This window comes from Centrocercus urophasianus, unplaced genomic scaffold (genome assembly GCF_019232065.1).
Source record: "Centrocercus urophasianus isolate 14NV4802_14NV808 unplaced genomic scaffold, USGS_Curo_1.0 seq_29, whole genome shotgun sequence".
In the NCBI taxonomy this organism is placed as follows: domain Eukaryota; kingdom Metazoa; phylum Chordata; class Aves; order Galliformes; family Phasianidae; genus Centrocercus; species Centrocercus urophasianus.
The window spans coordinates 2,622,702-2,641,930 of NW_024884855.1; the positions used below are offsets into that span (position 1 = coordinate 2,622,702).

A 19,229-nucleotide genomic window follows, 5' to 3' on the forward strand; every position below is an offset into this window, starting at 1 on the left:
TTGCTCAGAGCACCTCTAAGGATGGTGACTGTACAACTTTTCTGGGTTATCTTTTTCAATGCCTGAATGTTTTAACAAGAAAAAACCTTTAACCTGTTTCCAATAGAAATCTTTCAAGTTATATTCATTGCAACTTGTCTTTTGTCTGGATGCCTCTCTGAATCGTCTGGCTCTGTTTTCTTGATAATGTTCCCTACACGTTAATGAAAGGGACATCTGCTGGTAGAAAACCTCTTTGTGTTCTGCAGTAGCTCATCAGCATCGTCAGGATCACTAAGCACCATGAGTTGGTTAAGGAAGCCAGCCCACAGCTGTGCATCACATTATTCAAACGCTTGCAGTTGTGCATGCCCAGGCTCCATGGAAAGCAATGAGCGATTATGAAATCTAATAAAATTTCAGTGACAGCTCAATGTCTCTACATCAAAACTTTTTGATCTTTGTAACTTTTAGACTTTATTGTAGTGCCATCTAAAAATAAAGATACTTGAGCCATCAGGTGTGTAACTACTATGATATTTTTCCAAGCATGAATGAGAGGACAGTTCACTGCATTGATGAATAGCTAACATATGGTAAAACAGTAAATTGCTGTATGCCTTTATGATTCACAGATGAGTGTCTGGATTTCCCAAATGTTTTGCATGCCCAGAAAAAAGAATTGTATCTTGACTTCAATGAGAATATGAGTTAAACTGATGTTAGTTTGGGGTTACATTTTCTAAATATTAGATTTGTTTCATATTCAGTTACCATATCTATGGGTATCAATATACACATGCTCTTTGTTCCACAAGTGTTATTTTTTTGTATGTTTTTTTTTTTGAATAAAAATAAATAAATACTTCATATTATAAAAAGAAGAAAAATTACAAAAATGCAGGAAGAAGATATTCATTTATTCAATTTTACCGTGCTCAAGGGCAAATAAAGTTGGTAGCCTACTTTTTAATCAATTTAATTGATTAAATTTTAATTGATTAAAATTTTGCAGGAAGTGTTGGTATAATCCAGAAAATATGATTGTGGTGGTGCAAATGCTTGTAAATCTGTCCCACGTTGTTCTCCTTCTCTAATTGTAATTGTCTGATAAAAGTTCCATCAGTTTCTGTAATTAACCTAATGGTCTAAATGAATTTCCAGATCACTGGTTATTCATTTAAATATAGAAAATGCCATTACATTGAGTTTAATTAATACAAAGCAAGTTCACAATCCATTGTATCATTAGAATACAATTTTACTCTTTTAACTGTTTTAATTATGAACATTTTTTTTTTCTTATTTTGTTTGTCCCGCATATGGATTTGGTTTTTTTCTTCTCTAATTATCCTCTTTTCTAACACTTATGATTGAAATATTTTAAACCCATCGCTCTTTGAGTTCTCATCCCCAAAATATCAGTGTAGATATTTTCTATATTTATTTTTCAACTATTTTTTAAACAGAATTCAGGCAGTGCTAAGTTCATAATCCCATGATATGCCCTAGAACATCTTATTTGACTAGATACTCCTGTCACGGAAATACATATGACAGATAAGCACTCACCAGAGAATACTTTTGCTTTGTGTCAGACAGATATTAAAACAATAAACTGTGTTGCCCTGGGATTTTGGCTTCTGAGCAACCCGAAAACAGCAAGGCAAAGATGAGAAGTTTTTGAAAAGTGGGAAGGCAGTTCTTTTAGAAAACTCCCTGGAAACCTTTGGTCCTGTAGTTTTGTTATTTGGGTTTTTTTTACAAAAAAAATATTTTGAACACTTATTTACAGCGAGTAATCCTGTTGCGTTATTGCATGCATTAGAAATGTTCCTAAGTTGTCCCAGTAATGCTTCTGATTCAGAGTTATTCATTAGGTACTACTGCAGAAGGAATATCTTAGATGATAAACTGCATTCAATGTTTGGAATCTTGCTTCTGCATATATACTTAGTATTAAAATGACTTACGATATATGATCAACATATTTACTTCAAAATACGTATTTTTCCTCTGCATGTTCTATTTCATTAAGTGTATAGCTGAGGACTTTTTTATATGTGTGTAATAGATAAGAAAATCATAAATACTAAGTGTAAATCTACTAGTAGGATTTAGTCCATTTGAGTATTCATCATGCCATAGAGTTGGAATTAAGTAAAGCCTGTTTTGTTTCTTTTGATTGTCCTCAAAGTAGTCTATCAGGCATTTGAATATTAGTGAACTAGCTAAAAAAAAAAGCTCAGTGAAACTATTTTCATGCTTTTTTGCTTGAGTAAAGACATTCCACGTTTTATTTTACTGTGGCATTGCAAATAGGCATTGACGTTTATATTATATTCTGTGATATTTACAGTAATTAGGAGATTATACGTGGAAAACAAATTTTCAGAAGGTCCTTTGAAATGTCCTTCTGAGCAGAATCACCAGTAGAAACATTTAATTTGTTTATTTTTTCAGAATTTATCTCCTTTTGATATGTAATTACATGAAAATAGTAACGTAATGATGATCTTGTTATGACATTATTCTCCTCCAAGCTGCCAAAGTTTAAGTGCTCTGACAATTGATGTAAGCATTTCAGGGTTTTGTTTGTGAGACGTGGTTGATCATATTTCATCCAAACGGATGTAAACTTTATTGTAATGATAGCTGTTTTGATTTCATCGTAGTTCATACTAATTTATTTCTTGTGATTTGTCGTGATCTTTTAATATGCATCCTAAATTAATTAATTAACCTTATAAAGTAAAAAGAATCACCAGAAGTAGCATTGAAGATGCCCTTTCTGGTCTCTACGTTAAAATACTGTTTAGTGCATTTACATGAAAGGTTAAACAAAGAAGGTGTCAATACTAAGTAGAAAGACAAGTTTCCTAAGGGCTTTCCATGTTTCTCAGTTTCCTGCTCAAGTATGGAAGCATAAAAGGATGAAAAGTCATACATCACTTCCAGAGAAAAATGTGCATGTCAGCTCTTACTGAAATATCTTCAGAAGGTTTTTAAGATCTTCATTAGCCCATTGTATTAAACCAGGGGTCACGTATTGAGTAAAATTGTTGCATAAATCTGAATGCAACGTAGCTACATGCAGGGAACTATTCAAGGTTCAGTTGACCTTAGTTGTCATACGTGATGTTCATTCTGTGTAATGAGAACAGGGGCTTTATTTTGGTTTTGGTTTTTTTTGTTGTTGTTTGTTTGTTTGTTTTGTATTTGAAAGGCTTGTTTCTCTTTCCAAATTAGCTTTACTGTTTTTGTAATATTGATTTCAAGTGGAATTCCTCTAAATATATTCACTTGATTCCAAAATCAAATGTATTATGTCATTCTACAACACTTGGATTTTGCAATCCTTTTTCAAGCTCTTAGCAAAAAGGACTCTCAGAGTCCCTCATGACTGTGAAACTCAGCATTTGTGCTGTGGTGGAGACAGGCAACAGCAGTTCCACTTATGTCATATGTAAAGTTTTCTAATCGGATTGTAAAGCCATAATGATTGTGTTCACTTTTAACATCACAAATATAACATAATTTGGGTCGTTTATTCTATAAAGCCTTTTATGTTTCAAAATGAAACATTTTAGGAGCAGTTAAGCTTATTTATCCAGACACTTTCAGCTCTCCTATAGGAAAACAATTTGTTTCTTCTGAAAAGATTTTTGTTTATACAGGCTGCTGTCTATTTGAAAGTAATCTGCTCCAAAGGAAAAAACAGTATTTAATTTGAACCTAAGCCAGTAGTTGAAATATGGATTAATATTTACTGTAAAATATTCACAGAAAAGTCTGTGAAGCACATTGCTAAAATATGCAAGAAAGCAGTAAAAATACAGAATACAGGTCTTACTGACTGTCATTTCTCTAGCTGAGAAATTCAGTCACACTACAAACAAAGTGTATCGTTCACATGCCAAATAGGTACTGCACGTAGAGAGGTAGTTCCTCTGTATTTCTAATAAAAGGAGTCATCATCTGTACTGAGCTTACTGATAAATGTTGCAGGAAGTGTGGCTGTGCATAATAGATTAGTGTTCAATGTAAATATGGCTAATTACAATGAAATTATTTTGCTATAAACAGTTACAGCAAGCAGTGTAGTAGGTCCAGAGAAATTATAAGAAGTCATTCTGTTCAGAAGTCAGAATGGTAAATTCTTTTGCAGACATGCAGTTCCCTCTAGAAAAAACAATTAATTATATAAACTTTCAGTGTACTGTGGTGATAGTTGTGGCATCTTCTGAGAATCTTAAAAAAAAAAAAAAAAAAGTTCAAAGATAGTACAGGAGAACAGTAGTTATGTTTTGTGCGACAGATTATCACTGATACATGGTCAGTTAATCAGATTAATCACTAATAACTGATAACAAATCAGATATTTTTGTTTATAAAACAAAATTATTCTCGGAATTTCCAGTGAGCTCTGTCTTCAGTGACTGCTCTTAGTGTTTCATTCCCCTTTCTTGTGAGATGCACATTTGCTATAATGCTTTCTAAATACCATTTATTAACTTCTCATAATAGCTAAGATGAAACTTAGGCAAATGTATAAGCTGGAGTGAAAAATACATTTTCTGAACCTGCTTGAAAGCTCTGAGTACCCTTCTGCTTCCTGATCAAAATCTGCCTCTGTTTACCCATCTTGACCTTCCTTGTCTGTGTGGTTGTGTGGTTGCTGCTTTTTTTTTTTTTTTAACAGCTTACTTTACTAGCTGAGAAAACCATTTCAGTGGGCATTAGTATCTGGTTTGCTTCCTGTGCCTGTTTTTCTTAGTGCTTTTACAGGTGTCTGTTTCTTCCAGTCAGCAAAATAATGTAAGTGCCATTGAATGGGTTCCTTAAACTGCTTTTTTTGGTGTTATATTACAGCTGTGTTTCAGATCAACTTCCATTGTAATTCTAACATTTTGGGTTTTTGTTGTTGTTGTTGTTTATTTTTATTGGTAGCAGTGCCTGAAATTCCTGTTATGGCATTTTCTGGATTCTGCATCATTCTGTATTGCTATTCTGTAGCTGTTTTTAGGGTAGCTATCTGTTTATCCTCCATCAGCATTTTAAATGTCTGATAGCTCATCAGTGAGATGTATTGTGTTTATCCAGCAATTGTAAATACAGAGATCATTTTATTCTTTGAAATTTATTTTTGGTGCCTTGTTCTTCGTATTCATTCTTGTGTTAATTTGTTTAGTGATGATGCAGTGTGTCTAAACAGGTACACTTATGAGTACTGTAACAATAGGGACATACTGAATTGTATGCCACTGATGTTTAGTGTTTTGTTTTGTTTTTTTTTTTAATTTATTCCACATTCCATACTTGGGTCATGGAAAATATAACATTTTTCATAGTAAACTGCAGATTTTCTCTTTGTCCTCTTCTTCGAATATTACAGATGTTGTTTGACCAAAGACAGTTGGGAATCTCTTTCCTGTAAATGGAGATATAGCACTTAGCCACTGGCAGTACTCGTGCTTTATCTATCAGGACAATAGGACGTTTAAGACAGTGATAAATACATTCTGTGTTTTTTTTCTTTGCAACGTGATCTACGCCAAGATATATTTGGTGTTGAGTCCTGTTTGCAGCTTCCAGTGTTCCCTTAGCTTTGTGTTCTAGATTTTGCCCCATTTGTTTTCAGTAGCTAGGGAAACATGACTGACTGTACATCTCAAGTCATTCTCTCAGTCAGCTGGAAAGTTGTTCATTTACAGATTTCATTTTACGGTGTCTGATCTGGTTTCAAAAAAGTACTGTGTTAGTGTCACTGTTTCTTATATTGTTTAATACTCATTATTAAATCATGTATCTTAAAACCATGTTTTGTATAACAAAATTCTTTCTCAACCTGAATTTCATATATAGTAAATATTTTTGATATATTACTATTTTTAATATATATATACGATTGTTTGCATTTGAGTTGTTTTGTTGTTGTTGTTGTTGTTGTTTTTTGCTTATACTTGCAGAATAGTTAATGTTGGAAAAGACTTCTAAAATCACCTACTCCAACCGTCAACCCATCCTCACCATGCTCACTTTCCATGTCCCTCAGTGCTACATCTCCCCTTTTCTTGAGCACCTCCAAGGACGGTGACTTCACCTCCCAGGGCAGCTTGTACTAGTTGTCTCACCCCTCTTCTGAGATGAAATATTTCCTTATATCCAACCTGAACTGGTTTTCATAAACAAATGAGTAATTTTTTTCAGCTCCATAGTAGTGCTGTTGTTCATCTAATTTCCCACAACTTTTTACTTTGTCCAAGAAATGCTATTTTTGAAAACATAGGGGATCTTGCAGATGTCAGTAATCAGGAACGCAAGACAAATTGTTGATCACTTTGATCATCTACATTTGAAGATTGTTCTTTAACCATGTCCAGACAGCTTTGTCCAGCAAAGATCAAGCTTCCAGAACCTCTCTGGATAATCTGTTCCAGAGCTCAGTCACCAACATATAAAAATTTATACATAAAGATGGCAATGTACAGGTTTTGCCATTAAGATTTTGTTCCAGGGATTATAAATTCCTGACATACGAAGGTGTCGATATATGTAGAAACCAATGGCAGTTTATTTGCAGGTTAGAGATGAGGAATGGAGGGGGGGGAGTGGAGGAGGAGAAGAAAAAGAGAGAGAACAGTACTATATGTACTTAAAAGAATTGTAAGGAAATCTAGGTGTGTATTCAGTATGTGCGAGTCATTTTTGGTGTAATAGACCAATTGAATCTGGAAGCAAATTTAAGTTAAAGTAGTCAAATATTAAGTCTTGTTGGAACAGTTAGTTGTCCTCATACCATTTAGCCTAAGATTAAGCACATTAAATAGGAAGTTGCTCTTTTTGCTGAAGTATACTCTGCGTATATTTTGAGTGCATTTGCTTGTGTGGATTATTTAGTATGGAAAAAAAACTTTAAAAATCTTACTTTTCATGTATCTGAGGATGAAATAATTGAAAGAAGTGTCTTAAAGCAGCTGCAATATCAAGTATCTCTAGAAATATTTGTTATCTTTCAGGGCACACTTCATTATAAAAAAAATCACAAAATGTATGTGAAATTTTGGGCTAATTCAGATTTGTCTGGAAACTTAATGCAGTAGCGTTGAATAAAGGGATTCAATTACAGTGTGCAGTGTTTTATAAGAAACTGTCTTACATAAAAAGTTAATTAATCAGAGCTGTGTCAATTTCCTTGTGCCATGTCAATTTGTAGCAAGGTAATTAATCACTAATCGCTCAGCATGCAGCAAACTAAGGGACGATCCATGAGTCATTTATTGTTGTGGGTTTTTTTCAAAATAAATAGTACACAGAGCCATGAAGAAACACATCTTGCCTTTCATAATATTTTTATCAACAGTTTTGCATGTTGTAATAGACTGCAGTAACAAGCAGCTGTAGTTCAATGGAATATGAATATTAAAGAAACAAATGAGAGCAGATTTATAGGACATTGCTTTTCTGTTATGTCAGTTTTGAGATTACACTGAGCAAATGAACAGTGAAAAATTACTCTTCCATGTGGAGAATGGTGATTAGACTTGTACATTAATTAGAGATTTTTGTTTTCCTTTTCAATGCATTTCAAATGAGAATGTCCTATAAGAAATTGTTTGTCCAAAATGCAGATTTATTCATTCTTAAACAACGGTGTTTAATACTGACATGTATTTTTGTACGAGGGTATGGAAATGATTGTTCCACTAATTCTGAGTAGGTTTCAAAAACAAACATAAGGTTTGTGTTTTGAATGAAAGAAATAGAAGGAACTGGTCATGTCTGTTTGATGTATATGGCAAATTTCTTTTGAATTCAGTTAATTCACAATTGGATCCCGGGGATAATGATCTCACAGAAATGATAGGTGAAAAATAAATGCAGTTTTAGGGTATTTAGTTTGTTACTAAGCATTGTGAACTTTCTAAAGATTTTTTTGAACTTTGAAATTTATGCATGTGATGTATATATATATATATATATATATATATATACATGATTTTTAAAACTGTCATTTTAAAAGCTGTGATAATGGAGCTTTTACTTGCAAGGCAGTTTTGACTGTGTATTTAAATGCAAAATTCTACAAGTATTCTCTCTAACAGTTTTTATAATTCTTAAAGAAAATGCCAATTAAAGCTACGTAGTACTACTCATACCAGTGGAAAAGTCAGTTGACATAAAACGCACATCAGGAAAAATTCCTGATTCTGTCTCAGCAATCTCAGATGGTATGATACAGATCATTCTCTTCTTTGCTCTTAATTTGTTGTCCCGCACTTCTGAAGTGTTTCCTCAACAAGGATCTTTTTAAACTATGGTGATAATATAAATGTGTGTTCCTTCATTTCTAACAGTTAAACTACCTTGTAGTAAATGAGCTACGAACCACTTCCAACACGATGTACCATTAAAACTCTTCAACATAAAACACTGGAAAATTCTTGATAACAGATGACCTTATGATTTGTGCCGAGCAGGAGAGATTAGGAGTGATGAGGGGTAGATTCATTCATCCATTTTGATGGCATACCTTTCTTGAGGCATATGGCACATTCATACAAATTCAAACCACAGCACAAATGCAAAGAATAATTGCCCATTAAAATGGCCATATATTTTTATGGCTTTGATACAAAATCTGCCCCCTATTGTTTTTTACATCTGCTACACTTTCATCCATCCCAAAGCTTTAAAACTTTAATATACAGTGTGTAACCCTTAAGTATTATTTTAGCAGGTTATGTTCCTCCTTTTCAGAACTCAAGCTTTATCAATGCTCAGTCTGTTTTCCAATGCTTAGGTGGAGATCTGGTGTCTAGAAAGTCAACTATCTGTCATTTTTATTTAGCAGAAGATGAACAAAACCAACGCTTATATGTTTTGGGAGAAAATAAGATTTTAATAAATTTAATTTGTGAACACAACTGTGATTGGCATGAAAGGGATCTGTATCTCATACCTGTATTTCTTTCCTATATGAGATTGTTATTTACCTAAATTTTACCCACATTGTAGCAAGTCCTGTTAATCCCAAAAGGCTTTTATCTTTCAGAAACGTTGCATTGTGCTGACCAAATTAAACGCTTAAGATCTAAACTGAAGTTTGATGAAGGAAGTACCAAGACAGTGTTTCCATGTTTACAAAGCATGCAGATGATTTTTTGGACAATTTTCAATGTAATAATATAAGTGGGTTTTTTTTGTTGTTGTTTTTTGACTTTTTTTTGTGTTGTTTTTTTTTTGTTTGTTTGTTTTTTTGTTTTTGTTTTTTAATCTTAAGTGTAGAACAAAGACATTTAAATAAGAGATTTTACCAAATTAGCATTCCTTTTTTTTTCTTTTTTTTTTTTTTTAAGTTAGGCTGTAATAAAAGATTATTTGAATGCTTTTTGATACTCATACTAGGCAACAAACAAGTGCTTTTACTCTTTTTCATTAGAAAAAGAAAAATTGTATTTCCATTGTATTAATTGCTTTTATGTTGTTACTGTTGTGCCATTCACATTTGAATAACATAATAACCAACTATAGAACTGATAGGGACTATTAGATGAGAAAGTGAATTGCCTCTTTGGCTTATATTTGATTGTATGAAGTTCTTAGAGATGCAGGTTTTGTGTTGGGTTTTTTTGTTGTTTTGTTTTACTTTTTTTCTGTTTTTTTCTTTGTTTGTTTAACCTCATATTGTTACCAGTAACGAGCAGTTGGAGAAATTTCCCTTTTCCCTATCTCAGATCAGAATTCCAGTCATCAAATTACTTTGATACATTTAAGCTATTTTTATTTAGAAAGATACTCTGATGCTTCCTAGCTGATGGTCAAACACATTTTCTATGCCATTATATTAGCATTTTCAGTGACTGAGTTTCAGTAGTTTGGCACGGAGGCACTAAGGAAGGTTGACCTACAAACTGGAAGTCATTAAATTCTTAACCCTCCTGGCTAGTATATTCATTACTTTGGGGGCTGGTTGATGCCTCTTAATGCTTCCTGATGGGAAAGACCATCTCATAAAATTGTTTTTATTAAGTCCATTATTCAGTTATGTTCCAGTGGTGTTACTTCTGGTTATTTTGGGGTTGAGGATATTAAAAAGTTGGTAGCAAAATAAATTCTGTGGTTATTGCATGCTCCTAACCACCTGATTTCTCAGCTGGGATAAAGCAGCATCATTTTTTTTTACTGAACTCAAATCTAGGCTGACATGATCTTACCAATTACTATACCTCTGGCAATAATTGCAGTCTTTAATAATGTATCTGTAATTAGAAGGCATGTTTTCACAGCTCTATCAGGATGACCCAAGTCATTTCTGGGGGATGGATGTAATTCTACTTCATATGAGATCGCTTTCTGTAAGACTTTGCAACACCATTCATAGTTCCATATTTCTCAGATTTAGTTTCCATTATGACTTATCTTCTTCGTGACAGAACTGCAGATCATTATTCTAAATTTTACTTGTTGCTTCTGTAAGATTTTCTAGAGTTCTGCTTTACTCTAGATGTGTTGTGTTTTGTGATTTTCTTAAGGAGTCAATACATATGAGATGAGCATAGCATAACCGTGGGACTAATTCAGGCTTTCCATTTTAATACAACATAGAAAAAAATCAGATTCCTTGAAAATGGTAGAAATCCCCTTCTGGTCTTAGCATCTCTCATAAATGTTTGCAAAATTACTGCAGTTTTTGTGCATTGTTTTGTGTGTGTGTGTGAAAGCTATATTAATGGTATAATTAAAAGTAATGAAGAAATACAAAAACATTAGCCACTGTTACTTTTTTCATCTGAAATGAAGAGACAGGCCCATTACTTATACACCTCCCACTCTACATAGAGAAATGGACGAGTTGATTTCAAACAGTACATTTTACGGAAGCAAAACTGTCTGGAACCCTGACTTTTTTTGTTTTGTTTTGTTTTTCCGAAAGATGAACTATTTACTTCTTGAAACATAGCTAAATATGTTAACTGCTAAGAACTGACTGCTGAAACAGATCTTAAGAGTAGAGGTTCTCAGATTACATGTAAATCCACGGGGTTGTTAAATCCCCATTTGATTGCTTGAGTTTAGAATTTCTCGAGTTGGTTTATTTTTCTTTACAGCTGCTTCTGCTACTCCATAGAAGTGCGTTTTCAGTATGTAAAGAACTATAGAAGCACATGTAAGTGAAGAAGTTATCCAAACTGCTCAAAGCTGATCAGACTTCAATTCATGCTTGTTAGTGACATTTAAGTCAGATCAATTTCTCTTATTCTTGGCAGTTCCCTAAAACTACATTTATTAAAGGTAGCTACAGAATACTAAGCTTTAGGCTTGTTATTTAAGATATGTACAATTTCAGGCATGATTTCATGGCCATACTCTTCAGAGAGAGGGACCGGACAGTCCAAATGAGGCATAGCATTAAGGCAATACTGAAGTCACCATTATTACAGTATTTTCCTTTACATTTCATCTAATAACATTTACAAGTTGAGATTTTTTTTGTCTTTATTTCAAATTCAAGGCTATTTTAAAAATTTAACAGATGAAAGACAAATGTGAAATGAAAGCATATTTCGGACTTGAAAAACTGTTTCAGTCATCATTTCCTTCATTTGCTTTTATCAGGGTGTTACAAAGCAATATTAATGTATCTCTTTATTTACATGCTGTAAATAATTCAGTATGTTGAAGCACAATTAAAGTAACCTGAGTGCCATCAGAGCTGGATTTAATTTTCTGTGTCTCACTGATGAATTGGTTCCAAAAAGACATTTTAACAGTAGCCAGCAACATGTGTCTAAAGAAGAAAAGACTAATTAAGTATTCATTTTAAAAAAGTAAAATAAAATAGGAAGTTTCATTTTTTCATTTCTTTTAATTAAAGTATTTGTGAACAGGGGAGTTTTAGAGATATTTTACAGAAAACGAATAAAACTTACCACTGTATTACTACTATATTTCTGATGAAAATATGTTGTTTTGTGTGAAATGGTAATTAATGTTTACAGCTACATGCAATGACAATATAAAATTGTCTGTTTCTTCTTTATATATCTAATTTATTTCTATTAGGTCTGAATATTTTCTGAATTCACATATTTACAAACTATTCAGCTTTTGCCTATGAAAAAATAATATGTACCATCATAAACATGATATACCTCCCAAACTCTGAGAAAGCTCTTGCTCTCTCTTTTTTTCCCCTTGATATACAACTCAGACCTATTAGTAATCAAATTTTTGAAAATGGAAGCTCCGTTGCATTTGTAAAATCATCAAATTATTCAGATCAAAAGGGGACTGTTGGACGTCACTTGGTCCAGTGTTTCACACCTGCTTGGAAAATAGATCCAGAAATTTCTCTGGTGATATAAATTTGTGCCTGGGCTGAGTGTTGTTGGCTTCAAACATCTCTTTTTAGAGGTGCTGTCTGCAACAGACAGCATTGTTTTTATTAATGAGTCTCTTCTAGGGACATCAGAGCTACCTGTGTTAATGCCATCTAAATTCCCAGCTTGCAGGGAATACAAAGATCTTATGTAAGATAATGAGGCCTCTGGTTGAATGACTAATAATTTACTTATTTGACAATATCCACCTCATCCAGTTAAAGACCGTGCTTTAATATAGGCACAACAATACTGCTACACTACTTTTACCTAGTTTTAAAACACCAGATTGATCTGAATATTTTGTATTTCTCTTCTTTTCTGTGCAGTGCCAGGATTTCCCTACCCTGCTGCAACTGCAGCTGCCGCATACAGAGGTGCCCACCTAAGAGGCCGAGGTCGCACAGTGTACAACACGTTTCGTGCAGCAGCACCCCCCCCTCCGATTCCAGCCTACGGCGGGTAAGGAAATCAGCCTCTTTTACCAAACACTGTGAATTTCCAAAGGCTGCAAACTGTTTGTAACTGTGGTGCATGCTGGTCGTGTCTCACTGCAGAAACCAACACAGCATGCAACCAATCCAAGAATTGGAAGTGGTGCACCTTGCACTGAGTATTGAAAAATGACTGTAATTTGTACTGCCATGGTTGGTGGCCTTAAGCATTAGAGGTGTCACATATTGTTATGTAAATGCTCTTAGAGACTGAATGCTCTGAACAGAGAAATTGTTTCAGCTAAAGATGTGGTTTTGATGATTGCAAACATCTGGTTATTAAGGAGGTTGGATCAAGTAACTTCTTTTTCTTCAAATCATCCATTGAGAGTTGTCTCTGTACCTAAATGCTTAGTGTCTTTTTGGATTTGTTTTTTTTGTTTGTTTGTTTGCTTGTTTTAATTTTTGTTGTTGTTGTTGTTTTTAAATGGTTTTTTAATTATAATTTTAGTTTTTCTAGTTGATATTTTAGTCAAGATAGAAATGTGGACTGCTTCTTAAGGGTCACATGCTTTCTGGTACGTATTTGCTTAAATTACACCTTAACATTTCACTGTTAGTGACCTACCTTTACTAAAAGCAACAATAAAGGAACAAAGGAGAGAAATCCATTGCAATCATTTTTAGAAACTCAGTTTTATTTTCTGTTATTCGGAAGTATAAAAGCATGGTATATTTCTGAAGGAAAGAAGGGAGGAACAGAGTGTGGTAGCTCTGTAAATGCTGACAGAATGTTTTTGTATGATGCCTGTGGTCTTTAAAAGCCTTAGCAATGTCGAAACATTATCAGCTATTAAGAAATCAATAAGTTTAGTAAATCCGTAAACATGGAAGATCCCTGGGTAAAATAGTATTTTATGATAACAGTTTGTAGTAGGTATGTCAGTACTTCTCTGTAGAGCAACGGATCTTTCTGGGAAAGGGAAAGGAAGGTTTGGAAAGTCGGGGAGTGAAAGTGATTTCTCTCTCTCACCAAAATAATGCCACACAGCTCATCTACTCTGGCATTGGATATCCTCATATAAGGAACCTTGCAGCACAATATGATGCTGAGACCCTCTCCTCCTACTTAATTACAGCAGAAGGCAGGTGCCCTTCACTAGTCCCCCCACCCCAGACTTCCTTTGAATTCTGCTGAGAAAAGCCAATTGAAGGTATTCAAGACTAATTTGGGCTTAATCTTTTCCATATTGTCAAAACACAGTAAAATAATTATGTGGCTCACAATGTACCAGATTTAAGGAGATACCTGAAATATTGTTGACTGAGACACAATGTCTAGAACTACAGTAATAGACCAAAGTAATACAAAATGAGGCACAGGATCAATATCGAATGGATCAATATATGCTGTTGTAGTATTGGAACCTGGTAATGTCAATAATGCTTATTCCGGCCATATTAAGGACATGCTGGTGTGTTTCCAGTTGCATTAGTTCGTTTAGATCTCCTACCAGCCTTTTACAACTAAGCTGACTAAATCCATCTCTGGTTGGAAGCAGTTTCTTATGAAGCCTGTATTTGATTAAGCCAGAAGGCATGTCTTTTCTTCTAGACAAAAGTAGTCAGTCAGCCACTGAGCTAAATTTTTCCAGGATATCTGGGACATGCTCTCTGACCATTCATTCACATTGGGCACTACCCCTCAGAGAATTAAGCTGTTTGAAAAATAAATATGAAAGTGATGACACAATGCCAGGTTATTTTTTTTTTTTTTAAGTGAACTACATCTTTTTTTCTTTATAGACTAAGTAATACTATTCAACTTAAGGGAGGAAGACACCGTGGTTTTTGAAAAAGATTGTCTGAGTTACCTTTGGGCAAGTATGGCATCCCACCCAAGCACCCTATTGTTGCCTAGACTGTCTATTTTAGAGGTAGTCCAGGTATTTGTATGTGGCAAAGAGGGGAACAAGTTTAGAATGCCTTACAGGACTGACTTCATGCCTGGATGTCTAAGTTATGAAATGGGTACTGCAGGTACAAAATAAACATATTTACATGTACTGCGTACTGCAAGCACAGATACATGTCTTATAGTTTTCCTTTGTGCTTTTAAGACTTTACCTGTTTACCAATTTAATTTATAGGTCTTTAATTTAAGAAGCCACATAAGGGTGGTCTGTGTGTGTTGTGTTGGATACACCTATGTGTTCATAGTTGAGTTAGTATAGTGATTCCGCAAGAAGAATTAGATTTCCAAGTGTAATGAATATGAATCCTCATAAACAGTACTGCTTAATTCCAGCATTTTACAGATTAAATTTGATGTAAACATCGTGAAATCATATTTAAAGTTAATAGGTGCTTCAGCATGAATCTGCAGAATGGTTTGACAGTTAGGTTGGACAGATCTCATGTGCCTTCATGATCTGTCCTTAAAGTTGGCTTAAGGAGCCACGCGTTGACTCAGGAGAGAAGTTAGATCATTATGTTGGCACAACGGCCTGCAGTTTTCTGAGTTAAGTCATCAGTCATCCAGGATTCTACTCTGCCATCCAATACATTGCCAGTAAATTCAGTATGTATTAGAAACAGTCTCACTGCAAAATTTTTCAATTGATAAGCCAAATAAAATTACCAAAAGTGATTAGGTTGGAAGGCACCTTGAAGATCATCTAGTTCCAACCCCTTGCCATGGGAAGGAATATCACTCATCAGATCAGGCTGCCCAGGGACTCATCCAGCCTAGTTGTGAGCACCTCCTATGACAGGACACCAACATTTTTTTGGGGCAGCCTGTGACAGGTCCTCAACCCCCTCTGACTAAATAATCTTCTCCTGACATCTAAGTCTCACATTTTATTTTAAAACCATCCCCCTTCTTGCTATCTGTGCGTATTAAAAAGTCTCTCTCCTGTTTATAAGCTCTCCTTAAGCAGTAGAAGACCACAGTGAGGTCTCCCTGGAGCATTCTCCAGGTTGAACCATCCCAGCCCCTTTAGCTTTTCTTTGTAAGAGGGGTAGCCTAGCCTGGAGGGTGCTCAGGCACCAGCAGCCACAGCACAGCAGCCTCGTGGCCCTTCCAAAAGCTCTCCATGTGGCTCCCCACTCTGCCAGGTCCGCTATAGGCATGATGGCACCGGCCCAGCTGCACAGGGAAAATGGTGGCCGCAGCCATCTTGTCTTCATTTAGATAGGTTTGAGTTCAGAGATGAGTCAGGTTTATTTTTCCTTCCACCTGTGGTTTAAAATAGCACATTGATTTCTGATACATAAATTTACATCTTCTGTGATTTGTGGATCAGCACAGACCCTAGTAGTTTCGTTGCACTGGTCTGCAGTTGGATGGATAATGCTTTATTCTGAAATAATTTCTTTGGCCTGGTGTATCATCTGCTAGTAACTTCCCTGATACAGCAGTCCCATTCGGAATTTCTTCTCAATGCTTTGTTCTGTGCTCACTCATTATGTATTCTGACTTATCAAAGAGGCCAAAAGGCAGAAGGAATCCTTGATCAATGAAAACAAACTGTAAGTATGTTGTTTTCAGTTTCAATGGAAGTAAGAGTCAGGGACAATTACAGAGAAAATAAAGAGATCATAGAGAATGAACTAAGTTACAAAAGGAAGCAAACAACAAGAACATCATTTGTTGATAAGAAAAATGGAAAACTCCTTGTCTGTTGTTTTGCAATTAATTTAGCAGCAAGCTTTCATTTTCCACTCAAGGAAGTAGCACTGCTTACAGCCAAGCAATCAGTTTGATGCAAAAATATTTTCAATAATTAAAAAAAATTGGTGTCCCATATATTTATTTTTGAATAACAATATTTACATTTACAGTAAAACTCCGCAACATACAGTTAGAAAATACAATTTCCTTTTTAAAAAGTACCTACCTATAAATGTAAAATGTTAAGCTGATTTGAAAAGATTTTTTTCATTTTCTTTCATTTCTTTAATCTTTGACAGCTTACATGAAATGAAATATAATAAGTGATTTGAAATAATCTTTTGCACACTGATTTGCTTATATTCAAAAGTTTTAGAACTGTAAAGAATCATTTTCAAATAGGAAATCAATGGCAAGGCTAGGAACATGTATTTTCTTACTGGTCTTACAAGCTTGATACTAGTGCTTATCTCAGCTGCACGGTCTCAAGATTCCCTGCTCTGTAACAAAAACCTACTTTCTTTTCTGTTTCCCTTAAGCTGTATTTATTCTTGTTTACATGTCCTGTTTGATACTGTCTGGTTTTTTCTTAGACTCTGTATAAGCAAGGTTATGAAATGGCAGTGTGTCCTGATCTGTCAGGAAATACAGATCTCGTCATTATTTAGGCAGTACAAATTACTATGTATTCTTATGGAAAGCTCTCTTCTCACAGTTACTGAGAAACAGCAAATACAACACACTTTACTAAATCTACAGAAAACTGGTGAATACAGGTGCATTTAGAGCCACCGTTTTCTTATAAATCCAAAGACATCTTACATGCTTTAAAACTTGGTTGTCCAGTCTTTTGGCTCACCTGGGATGCATTGAGTGAGGAGGAACTGTCTTGGGCCTGTTGATGTTTTGGCAGTTGCCAAGCGATTATTGGGTGTCCGGGGCTGGGCCAGGCCACTCAGCAGGCAGGAGGTGCCACCATGATGGCACAAGGCAGGGGGCAGAACAGAGCAGAGGCTGTGCTGGGCCACATGCAGCCTGTGGGCTACGGGTTGGACATGTGTCACTTTAAAATTAAGTAAATACGTAGTACATAATTATTGAATTCTTTAGCTGAGAGTGAGGCATTTCAGTAATTCTTTGAGATAGTCTCGTGTAACTCATTTAAAATACTTCATTTTTATCAATCATTTCTAATACCTTAAAATATTACAATGTGTAACTTGCTCTTCACCTTTTATGTGTATTCAACTTCTGTACCATAACATTCTACTCAAACAGATAATATGAAGCTTAGTTTGTGTGAAAAAATAGAACATTTACATTTCTGAAAGTCTATGCTGGGTGGAAATCTTAAATTCAAGACTATGTTGCAGGAGGAAGAGAAAGAAATGGTCATGTATGTGGTGTGAGAAGTGCATGGAGGGCAAGCCTGCCAATTCAGGAGGTTGTGACTACGAGCTATTTCTTGCTTATCTCAGGGACCTGCCTGTCTGTGTAGTTCACAGCAAAACTGTTAACTTGTTTGAGGAGAAGAGCAGTTACTAACTTGATTAAAATCCTTTTATATGGTCCTTTCTGATGAGCTTTCAGGTAGGAGGTTTGGAGGTCACTCTTCTTCGTGCTTTCTTTCAGGCTTCTCTCTGGCTACTAAGCAGTGTTTTATAGTCTTTTGTCATAGAATCATAGAACAGTGTGAGTTGGAAGGAATCCACAACGATCTCTCTAATAGTTTTATGTCCTTCTTGTATTGCAGTGCCCAAATTGCACCCAATGCTCGAGGTGAGGCTGCACACTGCAAGGCAGAGCAGGGTATGGGGTGCAGCTTATATCAGAATCAATCAGACAAGCTTGAAACACAGACAGGCTAGTAGCAATATGACTGGTACACAGCCCTCTCACTCTGTGCTCTGTTGATGACATTATTTTATTTAAAAGATAAATTAAAAAAAGCAAATACATCAGTGAAAAAAAGTCTTGCTTTGATCTTTTTCTTTCTAAGATTATTTGTTTTATTTACACAGTGTCCAATAACAGTCTAAGGAATGTTCACATCGATCAGAAGCTGCTAGAAAAAGTAGTTGTATGGCAGATTTTGGATGCAGATGGCGGTACGTAGACTGCCAAAAGAAAGGAGAAGGAAGCAGGTTTTGCTTTCTTTAGCAGATGACTAAAAGTAAACAATGTGATTTTGTACCCTGTAATTGCTTTGGAACTCTGCTGAAACTAGTAGGTCAGCATTCTTAAAAATCATTTGCCAAATACTAAAACACGATGAGAGTGGTGTTCTATCTTTAAACAATTGCCAAGAAAAGCTAATGTCCAGCACTGTATGTCTGCTAGTATTGCAGTTAAAACTAATGAAAAGCCCTTCTCTTCCAGCATCATTTGCCTCAAGGTCTTCAGAAGTTTAGTATGTGATGACTTTGCATCCTTCCAATGCACTCCATCTAATTCTGATGAACCTAATAGGGAGGTAGCTGCTGTCTTCACTTCTTTTTGTGGGAGAAGAGGGAATAGCGATATGTTTTTATCTCTTTCATGTTTCTGGGTTAGAAGCATAACAATCCCTTGTTATCTGAAGTTTTTTTAGTTTCTGAAGAAATGCAAGAAGAAGCTCTCAACTTTTGTATAGTCAGCCAAGGGGAAAAAAAAGAAGAAAAAATAACCAACGCACACAGAAATATGAACTTGACTGTTTTTGAGAAGAAAAGGCAGCAGATACATGTTGCAGGATTACTTCCTGAATGTCCTACTTCT

At 35.0% G+C, this 19,229-nt stretch overlaps 1 protein-coding gene across 3 annotated transcripts in view; it reads left to right on the top strand.

Annotated features, from left to right (window-relative positions):
• The window catches only part of RBFOX1 (RNA binding fox-1 homolog 1), a 256,432-nt gene that overhangs the window by 193,101 nt on the left and 44,102 nt on the right, over positions 1-19,229 (top strand). For all 3 annotated transcript variants that reach the window (XM_042827855.1, XM_042827856.1, XM_042827858.1), the window contains one exon: positions 12,692-12,824. In XM_042827855.1, coding sequence (XP_042683789.1) covers positions 12,692-12,824 — 133 coding nt within the window. The remainder of the gene's footprint in view (positions 1-12,691; positions 12,825-19,229) is intronic.